We start from the raw sequence: 18,189 nt of genomic DNA on the forward strand, positions 1-18,189 counted from the left end.
GTCAAAGTGTCTTTGTTCTTAAAAGGTTTATCTCTGATACATTTTGTTAGCTAATGAGACCATTTATATTGTTAATCATCACAAAGGTAAAGATGGTATTGCTTCCATCAAGCTTGGCATGTCTAAGGCCTATGACAAGTTGGCATGGTCTTTTCTCGAAAAAGTTTTAAAAAAGATGGGTCTATCTGACCACTGGGTCAATTTGATTAATCAGTGCCTTTCAATTGTGTCTTATCCAGTTTGCTAAATGGTAGCACTACTTAACTAAACCATAAAGAGGTCTGAGACGGGGAGATCCTTTATCTCTATATTATTTTCTTTGAAGCCTAGTCTTCCTACATTGACTCTCTGACTAGAAAGGGGTTAGTGGAAGGAATTAAAATCTGTAAGGTCTCCCCTAGTATTACCCACCTCCTTTTTGATGATGACTCTTTGTTGTTTTCTAAAGCTACTGTCAAAGATTTTCGAACCATAAAGGATTATTTAAAAAAAAATATTGTTTGGCTTCTGACCAGGAAATAAACTTTGATACGTCCGGTATCTTGTTTAACAAAAAACTGTATGAGCATTTTATGTGTCATCTTTCTAATATCCTTGATATTCATAATCGGGATGTAGGTGAAAAATACCTTGGTACTCCTATTGCCTTCCATGCTTCCAAAAGTGTTCATATTTTTATTTCGAAGGTTGCTAGAACTGTAATACCTTATGATTGTTCTTCACTTTTGAATGCATATGCGTGACTATACTAGATGTTCTGACCCTCATGAGTATGTTATGGATGCTCTTATTCTATGCCCCTTTGCTAGTCATGTTTGGTTCATATCTTCATTTTGTGTGAACATTAATGCTTTCTTGGATAAGTCTTTTATTGACTGGCTTGTTTTCTGGTTGGTTGATCATGTCACTAAGCTGCCTAATAAATGCCTATACGTCTGTTTGTTACTATCCTTTAGTCCATTTGGAGCAGCAAAAACAATCTTGTCTTCAATAATCGTAAGAAGTCCCATTCTGTATTTATCAATAGAACCAGAGCTATGCTTTTTACCAGGAAACCTAACTTACAGATTTCTTCTAGTATCATTATTGGTCATAATGACAAATGAACCCCTCACCCAAACACCCACCCCTTTGGATAGATAAAATGTAATGTAATACTGGTGGTGCCTTTGATGAAACTTCTTTGAATAATGGTGCAGGCTATGCGATGGGGATTTCTCCAATAAAGCTTCTTTTTGTGCATCAATAGTTTTTGATGTTGAATCTACGGCTGAAGCTGAAGCCAGAGCAATTTGGACATTTCTGAAGAAAGCAGTGGAACAAAAATTTACTCATATCATCATTGAAAGTGATGCAAAGGACCTCATTGACCGATTTTCACCTAGAAGGTTTGAGGAAGATCCAAGAACGGATGCTATCTTTAAGGATATTCAGTATTTTGCCTCCTTGTTTCGAGGCATGATTATTTACTTTTCAACCTAGGGTATGTAACTCTATGGCTCATGCATTAACACAGTGGGCTAAAACAAACAATTCTACAATGTACTGGTTTGTACCTCCAATTTCGCCTTTACCAATTGTTGAGGGAGATCATTCGCCTTTTTTGAAGGCCGTCATCTATCGAAAAAACAAAAAAAAGAAAAAAAAAACTCGCACAGTCGGAATTGGGAGGTTGAGTATCCAGATTGGGAAAATTAGGCCCCCTAACCTGGAAAGGCGTTTCCAGCTTAACCAGTTCCTTGAGGAATTACTTGTCCATCTTACTAACTTAGATTCTAAACTTATAGTTGATTAAAAGCTAACACAGCAAATAGTTCTGCTTCAAAAAAAAAAAGGTTGAAACTTACATAGAGAAAGCATGTAACAGAGGTGCTCTAATGACCTGGATATGCAAACTGTTCAATTATATTTTGATCGTAACCCAGATTCTTGATTTGGAGTTGACTACAGGCTAACTCAAAATATTGGAAGAACATACGAGGCCAGTCAAAAGACTATTTAGAAGCAGACTGACAAACCAAAAGAACATGTTAAAAGGTACCCTGAGGATCTGGCCTGCAAGACTAGTGGGGTTTCCTAGGACTGCTCAAGAAACCTTCTCAGGTCTAATCTTCCAATTGTGAGCAGTTCGTGGGGCAGTTGAAATGCCTTTGTAGTACCGTTCTTCAAGCTTTCCTTTGTTCCAAACCTTGATGAAGTCCAAAAACAGGTCATGTGAAGCTTCAGATGAAAGATCACTGAAAAACTTTCTTTTTTCTTCTTTCAACCAGGTTGAGAACTCATTATTCTTTGCAAAGTAGTCCTCCTTGGAAAGCTCTTCCCCCTGATGTTTTAGAAAGAACTAAGATTAGAAATGGCGGTTCACAGATATCAAACTGGACAGCTCATTCTTTACAATACAGAATCTTTAGAAGACATGATCTAACTTTGTATTAAGTGCTAACTAGTTTCATCTAGTGCGAAATCATAAGCAGAGAAATTAAAAATCCCAAATTATACTAGCACAAATGATCATATAGAAGTTTTCAATTGTTACATCCAACTTGGTAAACTGGTATGCATATCCGTGGACCCAAAATTTTGTCTTTTGTGATAATGGTCTCATCGTGATGTTAACCATTTATACAAGTACACCACAGGTAACAATATTGGTTGAAGCTATACTCCAATAAATTGTCTCTCCCTCATTCATTTGAGAAGACAGAAAAAGATATAGATACATGGAGACTAGAGCACCTTCATCTTATCTTGTTGATAAGCAGACACCAGACTGGCATTTTATCTTTGTGTCTAGATATTAGAACAAAACTCCCAGATAGTGAAGTTACTGAATAATAATTGTGTACTGTTGCAGCACCAAAGGCAACTTGTGATGCTTAGTAGCATTCGCAGCTAACACCTTCTCCTCGAGCCTATACGACCCCCCTTATGCAGTCGGTTAATAATATGGACAATTTTAGTTTGCCAACCGCTGGCCGAAGCAAATCTGATTAACTGCTGTTTCCTTCACACAGGTCTAACAAGTTTAATTTACTTGGAATCTTCTTCCTCTCCTTACATAAGTGATACTTCTTATTCAGGAAGTCATGACCTCACAGGTTTCTAATGTTTTATTAATACTTGATCACCTCCTATAAAGTTCTGATTGATACTTGCATGACTATGAACATTCATATTGTAGAGGAAAAACACGATTCTAAAAACACTCTTACAACAATGTATGATAACTAGAAGAACTCACTGGGAGAAGATTGTATCTGCGACGTTTATGGTCACGCTTCTCTTCTGACTTCTTTACTGTAAAACAAAATTCATTAGTCGTTAAGACATGTAACCAAAGTGATCACAAGTATATGACAAGCAGTTAAGGATAGCACTTATGTAGTTGAACTAAACTTATGCAATATCTAAAATTAATATTTCGATATAATAAACTGAAAAGCACTAACAACCATAGCCAAAGACAATATGTATACTAAGGAAAAAAAGTTCGAGCTCCGCAAAGAGATAATGGCCAAAAGTTCCCCTCAAATGGATTTTAAATGGGCGCTAAATCCCGGCTTACTATGGCGACACTGTGGTAAAGAAACACCCAGCGGAAGTTGCTATAGCCTGATAGATACAAAATATAGGATGGTGCCCTGTTATTAAGCAAAAAACAACGAAAATCTTACTTACCATATAATCCATAACAAGAGTCGGAAGTCAGAAGCACATAAAAAATGATAGAGAACATCCAAGTACCATCCAATTTTTTAGAGTTCTGAAGGATCTCATTCCAAATCAAAGAAAATATAAAGAGGATATGAAGACTATAATCTAGCAAACAAAATGTATTATTTAGAAAATGACTACACAAATATGTTTGTCGTAGCTACAAAGTCAAAGTGACACTTAAATAGAAAACCGAAACAGAAGACATCTAATCATTGAGTACTCTGGTAGATACCAGAGTAGAAAGTAATATGCGGTGCCACGTAAGTAACTTACTGAAAGGGGAACAAGGAACAGTGTAAACCATTTTGGATCCTCTTGTTGTATGTGTTAAATCACGACACTTGTAAAGTGAAGGGTTCTTTTAATTTCATTGTTAACAAGGCATTAAAGTTTGGGTGACTTCCTTTTGTGCAAAATCATCCATCTCCAATGTACCCTTACAATCTCCCTCTACTAACTCTAGAGAGCAAAAACTTCTTTAAAGCTAATGGGTTTATCATAACCCAATCATTTAGTAAAAGTTAGATAAAAAAATTCTTTGAGAGAGATGAAACAAAATTTATAAACTGGGTATGCAAATCGTAATCCATATCAGTTAGAGGGGAAAGGGGAAACTCAACTAGTTTGTATTCAACAACATGAAGAAATTCCCAGTTTCCCACTGAAACTACAGCAGATTTTCTAATTCATCTACAGACAGCGCAAATTTTTACATATTATACGAAATCAGCTGAAATTAGTTGATGGTCATCTACATGTTAACAAGAAAACCACGACCATTCCTAGAATTCAGCCTACCCCAACAGTCTCAGTATGCAGTACATACATATAACTAGCAGAAGAAAACACAAAACCTAGTGAGCTTCAGAGTTATCGATCAGAGATTCTTAGAAATACAAATTCTTCATACATATACTAAACTTGTAGAGAAATAAGAATAATAACCTTTCTTATCAGAATGTTTAGAATGCTTGTGGGATTTCTTGTCTCTGTGGCTACTACTGCTGCTGCTCTTATGCCGTTTATCGCTTTTAACCTTGTCATCTACAAAAATAAATAAACAAAAATTAAAAGTTGGAATATGAGGAAACCCTAGAAGTTAGATAGAAGCTGTAGTAACGGATTGAGATTAAGATACCTTCTGAGGATGATGGTGAACTTCTTTTCCTAGACTTCTTCTCGCTCCCCATTCTGATTCAGTAATGCGACTAATGTCCCCTTTGGGCGCTGAAAGAAATACTAAGATAGGACTCGACTGTATTTCGTTTGCTTTGGGTCTAGAGACTACCAAAGCAAAAGGGCCTTATGGCCCTTTTCGCTTCGTCATACGGGCTGCTTTTTGTTTGGTCGTAGACTGGTGCCGGACGATTTTATCATCATCCTATGAAAGATGCATCTACAAAAGAACGTTTGTTTTCTCTATTTTCATTATTATACAGTAATACCAAGTGAATAGCACGGCCTAACACTGCAATGGCAATAAACTTCAATGACATAGATGATACAATTAAAATCACACCGTGTTGTGGTTTGTTTTACATCAGTGCAGTGCACTCCACTACCATTAGTACATATCACAACATTTGCATCGTTACATATACAGTGCTATCTACAAAAAGTATTAGAACAATCGCTTTAAAAGATGTGACCTGCTCGATTTGTCCCAATCTTCTAAAGACTTCTAAATATTGTAGCTGTTATTAGTACAGCTATTCATTGGGTACAAGCAGGATATTCTCTGTTGATTTTGGGGTTGATGTGTTGTGCACAGTGCCCTGGTAACACGAGTATTTGCTGTGCCTGCGACCTGGCAAATGGTTGATCATCCTTTACTTGAGAGTTTGGAGCTTGACCATTGATGACGGACATATTACATCTTCCATCACCTTCCATTCCATGTCTGGATATGGGAACCACCACCGTCTTCTTAAAACACCCGTAAGTGTCATATCTAACACAAGCACCAGGCCGTTTTGCTGGAATCCCCAAGAAAAGGAATCAATCACAAACTATAATACATGTGTACCTACTGCAAATACCACGAACAGTTTAGTCAGGCTGATGCTAGAAGTGCATTTGGAACATAATTTTAAAAGTGCAAGCGAATTATTTTTGTGGATACTGAAAAAGGGGTTACATTTAGTATGTGCTTCTATCCCCAAATCACGCTGCAGGGTAAAAGGCAGCATTACCGTTTACTAAAGCGTGCAGTTGTCTTCTCACTGCATTAAAAACTCGTGTATTTCATTGTTGCCCCTAGAAAATGATATCTTTAGAGATACTGTACATCTAGATATTAAGCATTTGAGAAGAGCCAAGGTACCTTACGCATTTGGAAACTAATGCAACCTCCACCAGACTCCAGTTTGTCCCAGATTATTTACTAGAAACCATTGCTTCTTCTATACTCTTGATCACAACACTGAGATTACTACCATTTTCAAGAGCTTTAACAGCAGCTCGATGCGCACGTTTATGCCACTTGAGAAGGTTGTATGATTGCAGGACAGACCACCTTGCCTGATTTGACATCTGGATGAAATAATAAAATCAACCACTAAACAAAGATTTACGATTTCCAGAAAGAAAAAAAATAAAAAGTAGAAAACAAAGATTTACTAATCAACTTGTTAAAGAGTATATAGAGATTCCTTGCCGAGTTTAACAAGATACTAACTTGTGCAACGGATAGTGGGGGTTGCAGAAGAATACATATACTCCTGAACAGGTTTTCATCATTTTCTCCACCTTCTGCCTCTCCATATACAAGAGCTTCAGCTGCAATTCCAGCAAACAGTACCATACAGTACCTGAACATTTTCGATTAGATTTAGACATCTACAAGCGCTTGTACATGCACATAATTGTTTATATTGGTATAACCGACCTGTCAAAAGCAGCAGTGCTGAGTCGACCTTCACCAAGCTCTTTCTCTAACTTCTCATCCCAAAACTGAGTACCTGCCTGTAAAAAGTATGCTGAATGTAGTTTACTAAATTAATGACTTACTTTTTTATTCATCATCATGAATATAATAAGAGGGTTGGCGATATGTCAACTGAGGTATACAGCACCTAACTAAGGTGGTATACCAGATTTAATAGCTTAACGGAACTCTTTCTTAAGACATTCAATCTGTTTTCATTTCCAATTAGATTCCTTAATTGGGGAAACATTTACAAAGATATCAAATCCTAAATATAAGATCCAAAAATTTGCGCCACCTAAGTAAAGTAATTTCATCGCCAGAAAACCTTTCGTTGTCGGATTTTATTCGTACTTGTTGAGACACCTGCGCTCCTTTTATTATATATAAAAAAACATTGCATAAGTCAACTGTTCTATTGCAATACGGCATCCACAGTAAAAAAGCCATTTGATGCTAGGACTCGCACACCGAAGAAGGTGGTTCAGATGGCGACCATGGCCTACTGCCAATTGAGCCTATTCCGGAAAAAGAGATGTAGTATCCGCCTTTGTATAAACTAACCACTCCCATTAGTAAGTGGGATTTAAATTAAATGTGGGGTAGTAAATTGGCAGTAGGGCTAGCAATCTCACGAGGTCATGAGAAACCAACTCGATCCAAGCAAAATGGTTTGACATCCATGATTTTCTGGGTATAATGTTAAAGACTTCAACAAGGCTCTTTACAAGTTGGCTACGGTGTTATGCTCTGGAAAGTGATCTACTGATTCATCATAATGTAAGCTTTTATGAGAATGCTTTGGCTGCATCATTAAATTGGTATTAATACTATCCCTATGTCTCTTTCCTTTCTCTCCTTCACGAGTTCATGTTTCTCGGGTACACTCCTTGATTAACAAGTTGTTAAGTGAAATGCCAGATCCTTTCAGAAAAGTAGAGTGAGATAGAGATACAGAGGGACAAAAATATAAATGTAGGTGGAGAAATACCTGGCCCTGGATCCCCATCTGCATTGCAACAATTGGGTCCAAGATCACCCCACGAATTGGACATCCCATAAGATAAGCTTAAGTTACATGTAAAATAGAAAACGAATTAGCAAATATCAAACTTAAACTTCCCTAAGCCTAAATCCAAAGTATGAAAAATGAATGATAAAGTTGAAAACCTTGTGCATGGTAAGAACATGCACAATGCTGGCCACTTTCGGCGACTTGCATAAAATAAATAATACACAACGGTGTGCATGTTGCTAACTATATTTAGCTATAGAAATGTTCAAGAGGGAAGCATAATGGTGATAATGCATTATGTTACAAAAATGGGACACACATAAATCCAGGTGAGGGGCGTTGCTTGTTTTGAAGTAAGGGTTACATTCAAGTAGGATTGGGAAGTTGAAATTGTTTATGCCAAGAGGCTAGTCTTGCTTGTGGTCAACCCCTTACAAATTGAGTATGAGTGGAGTTGTGCTTGAAACTAAGTGCAGAGCCTGCAATCACGACATGAGATCCAGGACACTAGACTGGATTCCGAGTATCATTTGGGCTGCCAAGGGTTTTGAGCTAAGCCCTGGCCCTTTTTCGGAATTTCCAAAATTAACATTTTCAGATGGCAACTTTGTCAAATATGACTTCTGCAGTATGATATATTAAAGACAATGCTAAATTAGGCTGATTTCCAGGTGTATGTATCGGTCTCTAGAATTTTGATTTAGGTTTCATTGTTCTGTAGCCACAATTTGTTTTATATAATGAAATGATAAAATTTTGAGTGAGAAAAAAAAAGTCTTCTTCTTTAAAGTGCAGCACATGATTTATACAGAACAATTAGAGTTGACAATGGTGTTCTTAGCAATCTTTTCTCTTAGCTTATAATGGGTATTGAGCATGATTGTCATCTGACCAAACGAAATTTCAAATTTGGCAATTGCCAACTATATGGGCACCGTTTCACCCACTAGTAAAAGGCATATGGAATTTAGAACACTTTCTAATACTGGCTCATAGCTTCATAACTCTCTTCATTGTATAACCTACCCGAAAAGTGAAAAGTGCGCATGCAAGTAGGCATGAGTTTACAATCCACCTAGCCCCACACAAGCACTCATCTTCAGGGTCCAATTTAAACACCAGTTTCAAATTCCAAAACTAAAACGCCTAGATTGCAAAACCAGTCATTCTTACCCCCGTGCTTATTCTACAGGGAGTCGATTCTAGCAATATGAACTTAAAAATAGCATCCACCATTTTGGATGCTCGAAAGACAACTAAAATATTCTGAATTGCTATGATTTGGCTATTTGAAACTAATAGTGAACGGGAAAATGAGTACCTGTAAGAAGATGCCCTGCTTCATGAACTAGAATCCGGCGCTTATATGGAGGCCAATAACTAGATATTTGGGCCAAGCAGGAACCTCCAAGAAAAATAGAGTCTAACATGGCCAGCCCCAGTATGGCGGTGAGGTTAGGTCTTACATCTATATCCTTGGAAAGTAGATAGGATACCCCTCCGAGAAAAGCAACTAAGACAGCAGTAGAGGTTCCAGAAAGACCCCACTTCTTCGGGGAAAGCTTAGACGCTGTGGAAAAGTATGTTGTAGGTGAGACTGTGAAAAAAGTCTATCTTATCAGGCATCTTGATATTTCAAGTGTTGTAAAGAATAATCAATCAGAGGTCTCTATACCTTCCAAACCAGTAGAAGACTTGAGAATTGTTGGCGTAACATCTCTTGGGCCTTCCAGCACTGCCATCATAATATACTGACAAACAGATCAGGAATGAAACACAGAACTGCTGAACAAGAACATGTACATTTTCCGATCAAAACACGTAAGCGCGAATAAAAGGCTTGGTTATTAGCTGATGCAAAGTGAATACAGACAGGAGTAATCTTCAATAAGCTGACCTTAAAATAATTTAATTCAAATATATCCTCCAGATATGTTTATGCTAATTACACTGCACCCTTTAAAGTTCAAACTATTTTGGATTATTCAATCTCTCTTGAGAAATCCCACATGCCCAATATATTTCACAAGTCCAACTCTATGCCCATTCAAACAGAATTTCCTCTACAGGAATACAGATGATTATTCCGCAATAGCAATGCCCCAATGGGCATCAAGTCCTTCAATCACAACTTATAAGATTCAACAAAAAGGTATGACATTATTAAAAAAGGTGTTGTAACACAAAAACTTAGCTGACTAACTGCGACAATATATAAAGGAAATTCAACTTCCAAACAGTTTGACAAATCTTCCAATAGCAAAAGCTAAGGAAGGGACCAAGGAGCAAGATTAATCCAATTCAAGGAACTCGTACTGCGTCTGGGATGCCCCCAGAAAAGCGAGGTTATCTTTAAACGGCCAGTCCATGTTTAAGATTGATTTATACGTGAAACAAAAAAATATTCCTAAGCAGCTTCCAAATCAACTTCAAAGCATTTTAGAAAATAAATAATTGGGAGGAGAAAAAAAGATTACCAATATTCCTGCACTTTCCGAAATTTGATAACAAGCCACGTTCTTGAAGAAATCTATAAGTAGTTGCCACTAGCTTCATATCATCGGCATTTAAACAAGCATCCAAGACTTCCCAGTCCTTTTCTGGCCGCAATAAACTCAAATCATTATCAACATCCAAATAAGGGTCAACAGAAGTAGAAGAAGAAGATTGTTTTTGAATTTGAGGGTTGTCGAGGGATTTCAAGAATCTAAGAGCTCGAGCTAAGTCTTTTTGTTTAACTGCTTCTTCATAATCTTGCCATTCTCTAACAGCTCTAGTTCTATTAGATTGTATTGGTTTCCTTCTCTTATGATTTGGAAAGTTTAAACCCGAAATTAATGGTGGGTTTTGAAACGATGAGAATCGAGATTTTGAAGATGGTGAGTTAGTAATTGAAGGTGAGAATATTGTAAGATTCATCAGACTAGGGAAGCAGAGAGCCATGGGGTAAAAAAGTCTCTTTGGGAAATGAATAGTTCAGCTCCGGAATAACACAGCAAAACATACAATAGTTTTTGGGCCACTCCGTTTTGATAGATGCCAAAATCAGAAAAACCAGTATATTATCTGTCCCGCTTCTTAATTATTACTAGATTTTGAGTTCGGGCATCTTTTTCTTTTAATTATATTTTTGATTTGGTAAAGGTAGGCTTCGCCTCGCCTCGTCCCGATTTGATATGGAACAAACTAAATTAACTAAATTAGCCCAAAATAAGGAGCTTAATTTATTTAGGAACAAAAGAAATGATAATACCTGCTTAGCTAAATTCGCAACAACAAAAAAGATGAAAAATATACAGATCCCCATCAGTAAAATTATTTTTGATGTTTCGGCTTCGCCTCTCGTCGCCTCGTCCCGATTTGATTTGGTGTGGCTCTGCTACGCCTAGCACAACCATATTTTTTATTTGGTAAAACTCGATTTTGACTTCGCCTCGCCTCACCCCGTCGCGATTTAATGTGGTCGATACATTTTGATTCTATGACGATAATATATAAATATATCGATACATTTTGATTCTATGGTCTTTTTCCTTATTGTAGTATGGGATGTCGTCGGAATATTAATCCATCACTCTAAAAGATTATATTTAATCAACTACATCCTTATCGTCTTTGTGTGGGTTCATCCGGTAGTTACAATAACTTGGCAATGTTGATCAATTTTTTTTTGCCGCAACAAGTGATACCGTTTCACCATTTAGAACCTTTTTCATAATTTTATTAACGGGATCTGTATATTTTCCATCGTTTTTTTTGTCGCGAATTTCGCTAAGCAGGTATTATCATTTCTTTTGTTCCTAAATAAATTAAGATCCTTATTTTGGGCTAATGTAGTTAATTTAGTTTGTTTTAGATATAATCTTCATCCTCATAGCCATGCTTCTCAGCATACTTCTTGATCCTCCGTTATCTTCATAGAATAGAACTGTGGCACATACATAGAGCAGAAATGTGCAACTTTAGCACCATCAGCTGGTAGGGTCTCGTCATGGAAGGACATGGCAGTCATGGGATCCAACGACAAAGCGAACTGATTCATCCATCGAAACTCGAATCTTTCCTTGCTCAATGCATCATCCCAGGTTTGAGCACCTGGATGACCTTTAGCTAAATCGGTTGCATGAGCAGCTATCTTGTATGCGATAACCCCAGCCTTCACATAACAAAGAAGTGCGGTTCCAAGAGCTCCTACATTAGCAGCTCCAATGGCCGAGGTAAAATCTAGCAATCTACAAATAGACAACAAAGGTTAGGTTTATATTTTGAATTTTTGGGTTTTGAATATCGCTGACCGTATTAATATTAGTCCGGAGCTCAGGAGCAGAACAACGTTAAGTTTTTGTTAGTTTTCTATTTGATCATGTATTACTGAATAGAATTCGCACCTGATCACCACATGCTGCTTCGTAATTAGGATTTGTTAGCTCTTCTTGTGTATTCATCTCCAATAGAAAAAAGTTCCATTATGAATCTTGGCATAGCAAAGATTTTATCACAGTTGCACCAGTTGGACATGATACAGTGTATTCATAAAGCCGACAATGTTCAAAGTACATCAAAGTACAGTTGGATACATGGCATCTGGCTTCGCATGCTTTACAGTAATATTCTACTGATATATTGATACCATATCTAACTCATGAGCATAATGATTTTTAGTTGTAGCTAGTTCTCAATTTCCTCGTGGATGGCTTTAAAAAGTTCTTAACTGCTGACCACTTGCAGCTTTGTTACCAGGATTTGCTATTTCTGCGTCTTGAATGGGTGGCTGAACTATTTCTCTTTTATTTTTTGGGAGACTTGATAAAATGTCCATGCGGGAAAATGAATTTAATAAAATGCCCACATTTGTTTCGTAAATTATTTAATGCCCATGAATTGAATTTTTCCGTCCCGTTTTTTTTAGCTTTTTTTGAAAAAACGGCTCACAGCCGTTAGGGGATACGTGGCACTAAATCAGCTATGTCAAATGACATCCTAGCCCGTGAATCAATTGGATCGGTCCGAGTTAGAACGGTGAGACAGTTGGAACGGTGAGACATTTGGAACGGTGAGACTTATTCAACGGGTGATACGGTGTAAAATTTACATGATGTTCGTCTTCTTCCCCATTATTCCAGACCCTAAAATCTCACAATAAACCCAATTTCAGAAATTACAAACTCCAAACATCAAATTGGATCAATTGAAGATCGTAAATAGTCAATCGATGTAAAACTACAACTACCCAATTGACTAGACTGCGACTGCAATTATAGAATCACCAATTACAAATCAATCTCTTGTCTACGGATATCAGCGAAGGAAACACTGCACACCTGCAATTCAACTCAAATACATGCAAATTTATTTCAACATCTAACCATTCTCTATGTGGCAGCCATAAAAAACCCATTCATTCATTACCTATCTCAGTTCACATACCAATTCCTATCAAACCCTAAATTCAAAATTAAACGGAAACCCTAATTCTCTAATTTGGAAAAGAATATGAAAGTCCTAAATCAAACGTTTTTAAATTACATGTTTTTTGAAGTTAGATTCAATTACTCGAAACAGTACCAATATTAACTCCGTCATCATCTTATCAGCGTAATCAAACCCCTGTTTCATCAAAAGAGTGGTTAAGAAAGAAGAAATTTTTCTTCTGATATGTGAATACTATTGTTTAATTTCTATCGAGTAAAGAAATAGATGTTCACGAGTGGTAGGTCGGTAAAGGTACCTACAATGATAACTGCAAGTGCGTAGTGTCAATTGTTTAAGGTGCAAATACAGATTGATCCTCAGGGAAAAGGTGGATGTAGAGTTGTTTCTAAAGTCTTACTTCAACTGATTCAGAGAAAAGAGTAACACAAAAAGGTTGTTTGTTGGGTGTCGATACTACAAAGTGATACTACAAAGTGATGGATGATTGATTGTACTAAAGCAACAAGATTAAGAAGCAATAAAAAGATGAACTAGCATTACTTGTCTTTCTAAGGCACAAGTAATCAAAGATTGAACTAAAATCAGTTCACATAGACTTGAATTTTGACAAAGAATTAATCAAACTATCTAGGATGCTTGACATACAAGGTGAAAGAAAATTGACAAAATTCAGAGATTAATTATATTTTTTTCAATAAAAATCCATGGAGAACAAGTAAAAACAAACAAAGAAATTCTAATTATTCAGGGGTTTCATCTCTGTGCAGAGATTTTAGAACATCACAAACATAGAACTGAAAATAAACCTAGAAATGACTACGGCTACTTGCACCGGCTACTCCGGGCTTGACTTCAAAATATCACTGCCTCCCCTATTTATACAAATTTCCCCAAAACCCCCCAAATCCCTATAGTCAAACAGATGCATAAAAATAAATTTAGGGATTTGTTTTCTTTGTCACTCACCACTGATGGAGTCTACACATCCACCACCCTATTGCCGTCAATTCCTTACTGCCATTGTCGGTGATTGCAAGGACCAATAAATTCAGATTTCTACTAGTCAATTTTATCGCTCTTGGAAACCAATTAGCCGACCTATTGTTGCTCACATAATAATTACTGACTCCAGGTCCAGCTTGAAATGATATAACAATAGGAGTACGAATTCGTCATCTTTATGGAGATGTTTCTGGGTGAGAGAGGGAGGTGGTATCGGGTGTGATGGTTCTGAAGGAAATGGTAAGTAGGAGGAGAAATAGAGAGTACACATTAGAGGGATGGGGTTAACAGACAGAAAATGGGAAAGAGATAAAATGGAGACGAAACAACTTCGTTTCTCACGCGTGGAAGCCTAGGTTTAGGTGTTGACTTTGAGTGTAGTTTGTGCATCAGGTTTCGATGTCATGAATTGTAGCAATCCAATATAGGCTTACTTTTATCTTCATTCACGTGAACACCATGACAACTCCTCCTCATATGTATCAGCAATTCATTAATGCAACACCCTATCTTTACACTTCTTAGCCACCGTTTGCACTTCCCCTTTCCATAGTAACTCTGCCACTCTAGTCTCTAGTCACTTTGTTACTTTGTGGACCTCTCCGTATTTTAGTCCTACAAAAACAAACACAAAATACCAATATTTACAACAACAACGTTATTGATGTCTCGAAACGTAAAATGCATTTGACTCAAAATAGGACATTTAAGTTTTTTGAATGTGATAAAAGATAACAAAATAATCTAGAAATATGCATTTTTAGGCATCGATCAACGAGCATCCATCCCGGGATATCATGGAATGGTTAGCAAAGGAAAAGATGATGAAAATAGAGAATGTGTTGTTTGGTTTCGGACGTATTTAGCTAGGGTTTTAATTTCTGTTTAACATCATGCAAATGAACGGTCGACGATCATTCAAATTAAAAACCCAACTTTTAAGTCGTTCGTTAGTCATGGGCTAATTTGTAATTACGCGCACCATTTTCTCATCTCGTGTTACGAGAAATTTACAAAGTACACGAGATTTGACCAAAATGACGGAACCCGATGGAAATCGTAACGACATGGACAGTAAATAAATTATGAAAGACGTAGACATTTTATTAAATGATTTCCCCACATGAGCATTTTTTTAATTTTTCCTTTTTTTTTTTTCCCGCTGGCCATCCTGCAATGATATGAAATATAAGACATTAATAAATAATTTAGTTGTGAATACATGTAAGCTTATGTATTCACTTACCTGTATCCGAGGTTGCATTCCAGATTCTTCTGTTTGAACACGTTGCTCAATACCAACCACCTTGGCTTTTCTAGCCCCTAAGCCAAACTGAAATCACAAAAAGTTGTTGTTAAAAGCAAAAAAAAATCACATAAAGTATTGTCACCAAATTAAGCCCTACTGTGTCAAAATGTAATATCTACCTATTTTGTCCAAAGACTAAATGTCCAAGTTATCCAACAGTAAACTACAGTCATTAAATACTTAGGCTTAGTCCTATGGGTTAGATATCTAGCTGTTAGATTGGCCATCCACGTCAGCATGAACAATCTTCTAAGTCTTATGGGATGGCTAATCTAGCAGCTAGATTAGCAGCGGGACCACCATATAACGGCGAACCGTTCGGCGCTCAGTGTTGAACGGTTCAGCGTTTTAAATCTCAGCCGTTAGATCAGAAAATTTTCTCCCAGCGCTGAATGGTTCAGCATTTAGACCACTTTTTGAGCGCTGAACTGTTCAACATTTTAATCTCGCTGATAGTTGAACTGCGAGCAGTTGTTAGTAGAGAGAACTATCAACTAGCAGTGTAAAAAAAAAATTTCCACACTTTTTTCATGATTTACAACAATTTTTGGCCTATCTAGCAGTTCAATCTAGCACATAGGAGTTAGCCTTATATCCAAACAATAAAACAAAAACCAAGGAGAGTAGCCACTAATAGTCATTATTCAAGTAACATCAAATGTATGCAATACATTGCACAAATATGTATCACCTTGTTAGCGATGTTGTTGGAATGGTAGTCCAAATCCTCATACAGACCTTCTCCCGAGGTTGCACAACATACAAGTACAAATCTTAAATCTTATGAGAACAACAATAAGCACTGTTATGAGAAGCTTAACCACAAATTAAGTATAGATATTACTTACGTGAAGATCTGAATTAGGTGAAGAAGAAATGCATATCTCTTCGTAGGGTTTCCACTGCCAGTAGAGAGGCAAGGGTGACAGTAGAGTTTGAAAATATTGTCAATCCCTTAGCTCATAACAACTTGTGTTTGTTTTGTGTTTAAGAAAGTTAAGAATATAGAGCTGTTTGTGGGTGAAAACCGTTTCTGCTGATTTCGATAATTTCGTGTGAGTGCGGGTGAGAAACGAATCTAAACCCAAAACAATGTACTGCACTGGAGTACTTTTGATTCGAGAGATCAATCTGTACAATCCTGGCCTAAACCAAGAAATGGTCGTTCCAGGATTGCTTCGGTCACAAAGTGAAGGAGAAGGGTTGGTCTTAGGGAGGGAAGCGAAGAAAGTGTTGAGGCCAGAATAGTTGATTCTGGAAGTGTGGGTGTTTTGCGACTTGTATCCGAAAGTTGAACTGGCAAGCTGAATGAAAAGCTACCATGTGATTTCTGGATGTGTATTGTTCTCCTGACCAAAACTTGTTGTTTGGTAGAAATAGGTGAAACCTATTTATACAAGTCGTAATAAAACGTACCCTGGCTTCGTAAGAAGTGGAAGCGGTTGAGTGGTGCAAAAGTGGTAACGGGTAACGCCTGGAATTGATGTTTCCATAATGAAGATGCGTTTCACCACTTATTTCTTGCCATTACTAACCGCCTCACTCTTATGACACTTTCTTGTAACGGGCGTATTGCACGTCGCACGTTGTAAACCGCCAGACCAATACCCTGATGAGCATCCCCCAGTTTGTGACATGTTTTGATGTCTCGAGTATTTTCATTGGAAAACGTGTAGCATGTTGCATTATACGACAAGTTAAGATAAAGAGGCTTGCCGGTTCAGTGACGACCTTCGACGGCCGAGATTTTGCATCTCAGGAGGAAGGGTAGCCGTTGATCGCGGCTACCTTCCGTTTGGCGGCCAGTGGTGTGGCCGTGGTGCTGGCATGGCTTGCGCTTGCCTTTGGCGTGGCCAAATTAGGGTTTGACACAAACCGTGGAATTTGGCATTGCGGCCAGAAGTTGCCACAAGCTTGGTGGCGAACTTGTACGGCTGAGATCCGCACCTCAGGAGGAACGGTAACCATTGATTATGGCTACCTTCCGTTGGTGGCCAGAGGCGTGGTAGCGTGGCTGGCATGGCTTGCACATGCTTTTTGGCATGCGCGTGCGGCATGTGCGTCTGGTAAGCGCGTCTGGCATGCGCGCCTGGCATGTGCGCCTGGCATGTGCGGCATGCTGGCGTTTTTTGGGAAGCTGGCGTGTTTTGGGAAGCCAACTTAGTATGGCGACCTTTTTGAGGCTGTGGCAAGTTTTGGAGAAACCCGATTGGTTGACGAGAAGTGGGGCCAGCATGCTAGGGCGTGGCCATACTTCCAACGCACGGTGGCGGATTTGAAGCGACCTGATTGGTCGACGGAAAGAGGGTCGGCATGCTAGGGCGCGGCCGCACTTTTAGCGCACTGTGGCGGATTCAGTTGCCTAGCTTGTTTAAGCATGGTTTCGACCAACAGGGTCCAGTATACTGCGCGGGACGCGAAACCCTAATTTGCAAATTAGTTGGGTTTATGAGTTCTTTGCGAGTTATCACAATAATTAGCTGGATTTTGTATGTTTCCATACAAAAATATTTATCTACAAAATGCAGTGTGCTTTCTGTATGAGCATTTCGTGCAATGGCCTTAACTTTGGTACTTGGAGGTTCATGCTACTCCGCTGCGAGTGAACATAAATCCGTCATGTCATACCGATTAAGGGTTCTGCTGGGGAACATAGCACAGGAAAGTACTCAGTGAGTCTCGTATTGGCGAGGTGCCGAAATTTACAGAGTGTTATGGATAAAAGTGTATTGAGCAGCTCAATAAATGTGTCGGTGGAGAGGTTAGTACTCGCAGCACCGTTTTCTT

At 38.1% G+C, this 18,189-nt stretch overlaps 2 protein-coding genes across 11 annotated transcripts; both read right to left on the reverse strand.

Moving 5' to 3' along the window:
- Window positions 1-1,826: 1,826 nt before the first annotated feature.
- LOC113309094 (style cell-cycle inhibitor 1-like) lies at window positions 1,827-4,982 on the reverse strand. Its single transcript, XM_026557521.1, has 4 exons — window positions 4,856-4,982; window positions 4,663-4,761; window positions 3,242-3,297; window positions 1,827-2,323 (listed from the first exon to the last, which is right to left on the reverse strand). The coding sequence occupies exons 1-4, from the start codon at window positions 4,905-4,907 to the stop codon at window positions 2,087-2,089; spliced, it is 444 nt and encodes a 147-aa protein (XP_026413306.1). The 5' UTR covers window positions 4,908-4,982; the 3' UTR covers window positions 1,827-2,086.
- Window positions 4,983-5,191: 209 nt separating this feature from the next.
- On the reverse strand, window positions 5,192-10,685 carry LOC113310114. Of its 10 annotated transcripts, none has more exons than XR_003340927.1 (9): window positions 10,136-10,685; window positions 9,334-9,393; window positions 8,980-9,228; window positions 7,635-7,711; window positions 6,605-6,681; window positions 6,395-6,527; window positions 6,046-6,249; window positions 5,855-5,939; window positions 5,192-5,746 (listed from the first exon to the last, which is right to left on the reverse strand). XR_003340927.1 is itself a non-coding variant. In XM_026558690.1 (8 exons), exons 1-7 carry the CDS (start codon window positions 10,599-10,601, stop codon window positions 6,094-6,096), a joined length of 1,218 nt encoding a protein of 405 aa, XP_026414475.1. In that variant the 5' UTR covers window positions 10,602-10,685; the 3' UTR covers window positions 5,192-5,693; window positions 6,046-6,093. The 10 variants fall into 10 exon arrangements, 2 of the variants coding, with proteins under 2 accessions (XP_026414475.1, XP_026414474.1); XR_003340932.1 differs by having other exon boundaries at window positions 5,192-5,693; window positions 5,910-5,939; window positions 6,041-6,249; XR_003340928.1 differs by having other exon boundaries at window positions 5,910-5,939; window positions 6,041-6,249.
- Between the last annotated feature and the right edge of the window lie 7,504 nt (window positions 10,686-18,189).

This window comes from Papaver somniferum, chromosome 9 (genome assembly GCF_003573695.1).
Source record: "Papaver somniferum cultivar HN1 chromosome 9, ASM357369v1, whole genome shotgun sequence".
NCBI lineage: Eukaryota > Viridiplantae > Streptophyta > Magnoliopsida > Ranunculales > Papaveraceae > Papaver > Papaver somniferum.

Coding starts and splice junctions, on each gene's coding strand:
- LOC113309094 (XM_026557521.1), bottom strand. CDS start 4,907: ATGGGGAGCGAGAAGAAGTCTAGGAAAAGAAGTTCACCATCATCCTCA. Junction 4,762..4,855: donor TTCACCATCATCCTCAGAAG/GTATCTTAATCT, acceptor TTATTTTTGTAG/ATGACAAGGTTAAAAGCGAT. Junction 2,324..3,241: donor GCAGATACAATCTTCTCCCA/GTGAGTTCTTCT, acceptor CTAAAACATCAG/GGGGAAGAGCTTTCCAAGGA.
- LOC113310114 (XM_026558690.1), bottom strand. CDS start 10,601: ATGGCTCTCTGCTTCCCTAGTCTGATGAATCTTACAATATTCTCACCT. Junction 6,682..7,634: donor AGATGGGGATCCAGGGCCAG/GTATTTCTCCAC, acceptor TACTTTTTACAG/GCAGGTACTCAGTTTTGGGA. Junction 6,528..6,604: donor AGCACTGCTGCTTTTGACAG/GTCGGTTATACC, acceptor GAAAATGTTCAG/GTACTGTATGGTACTGTTTG.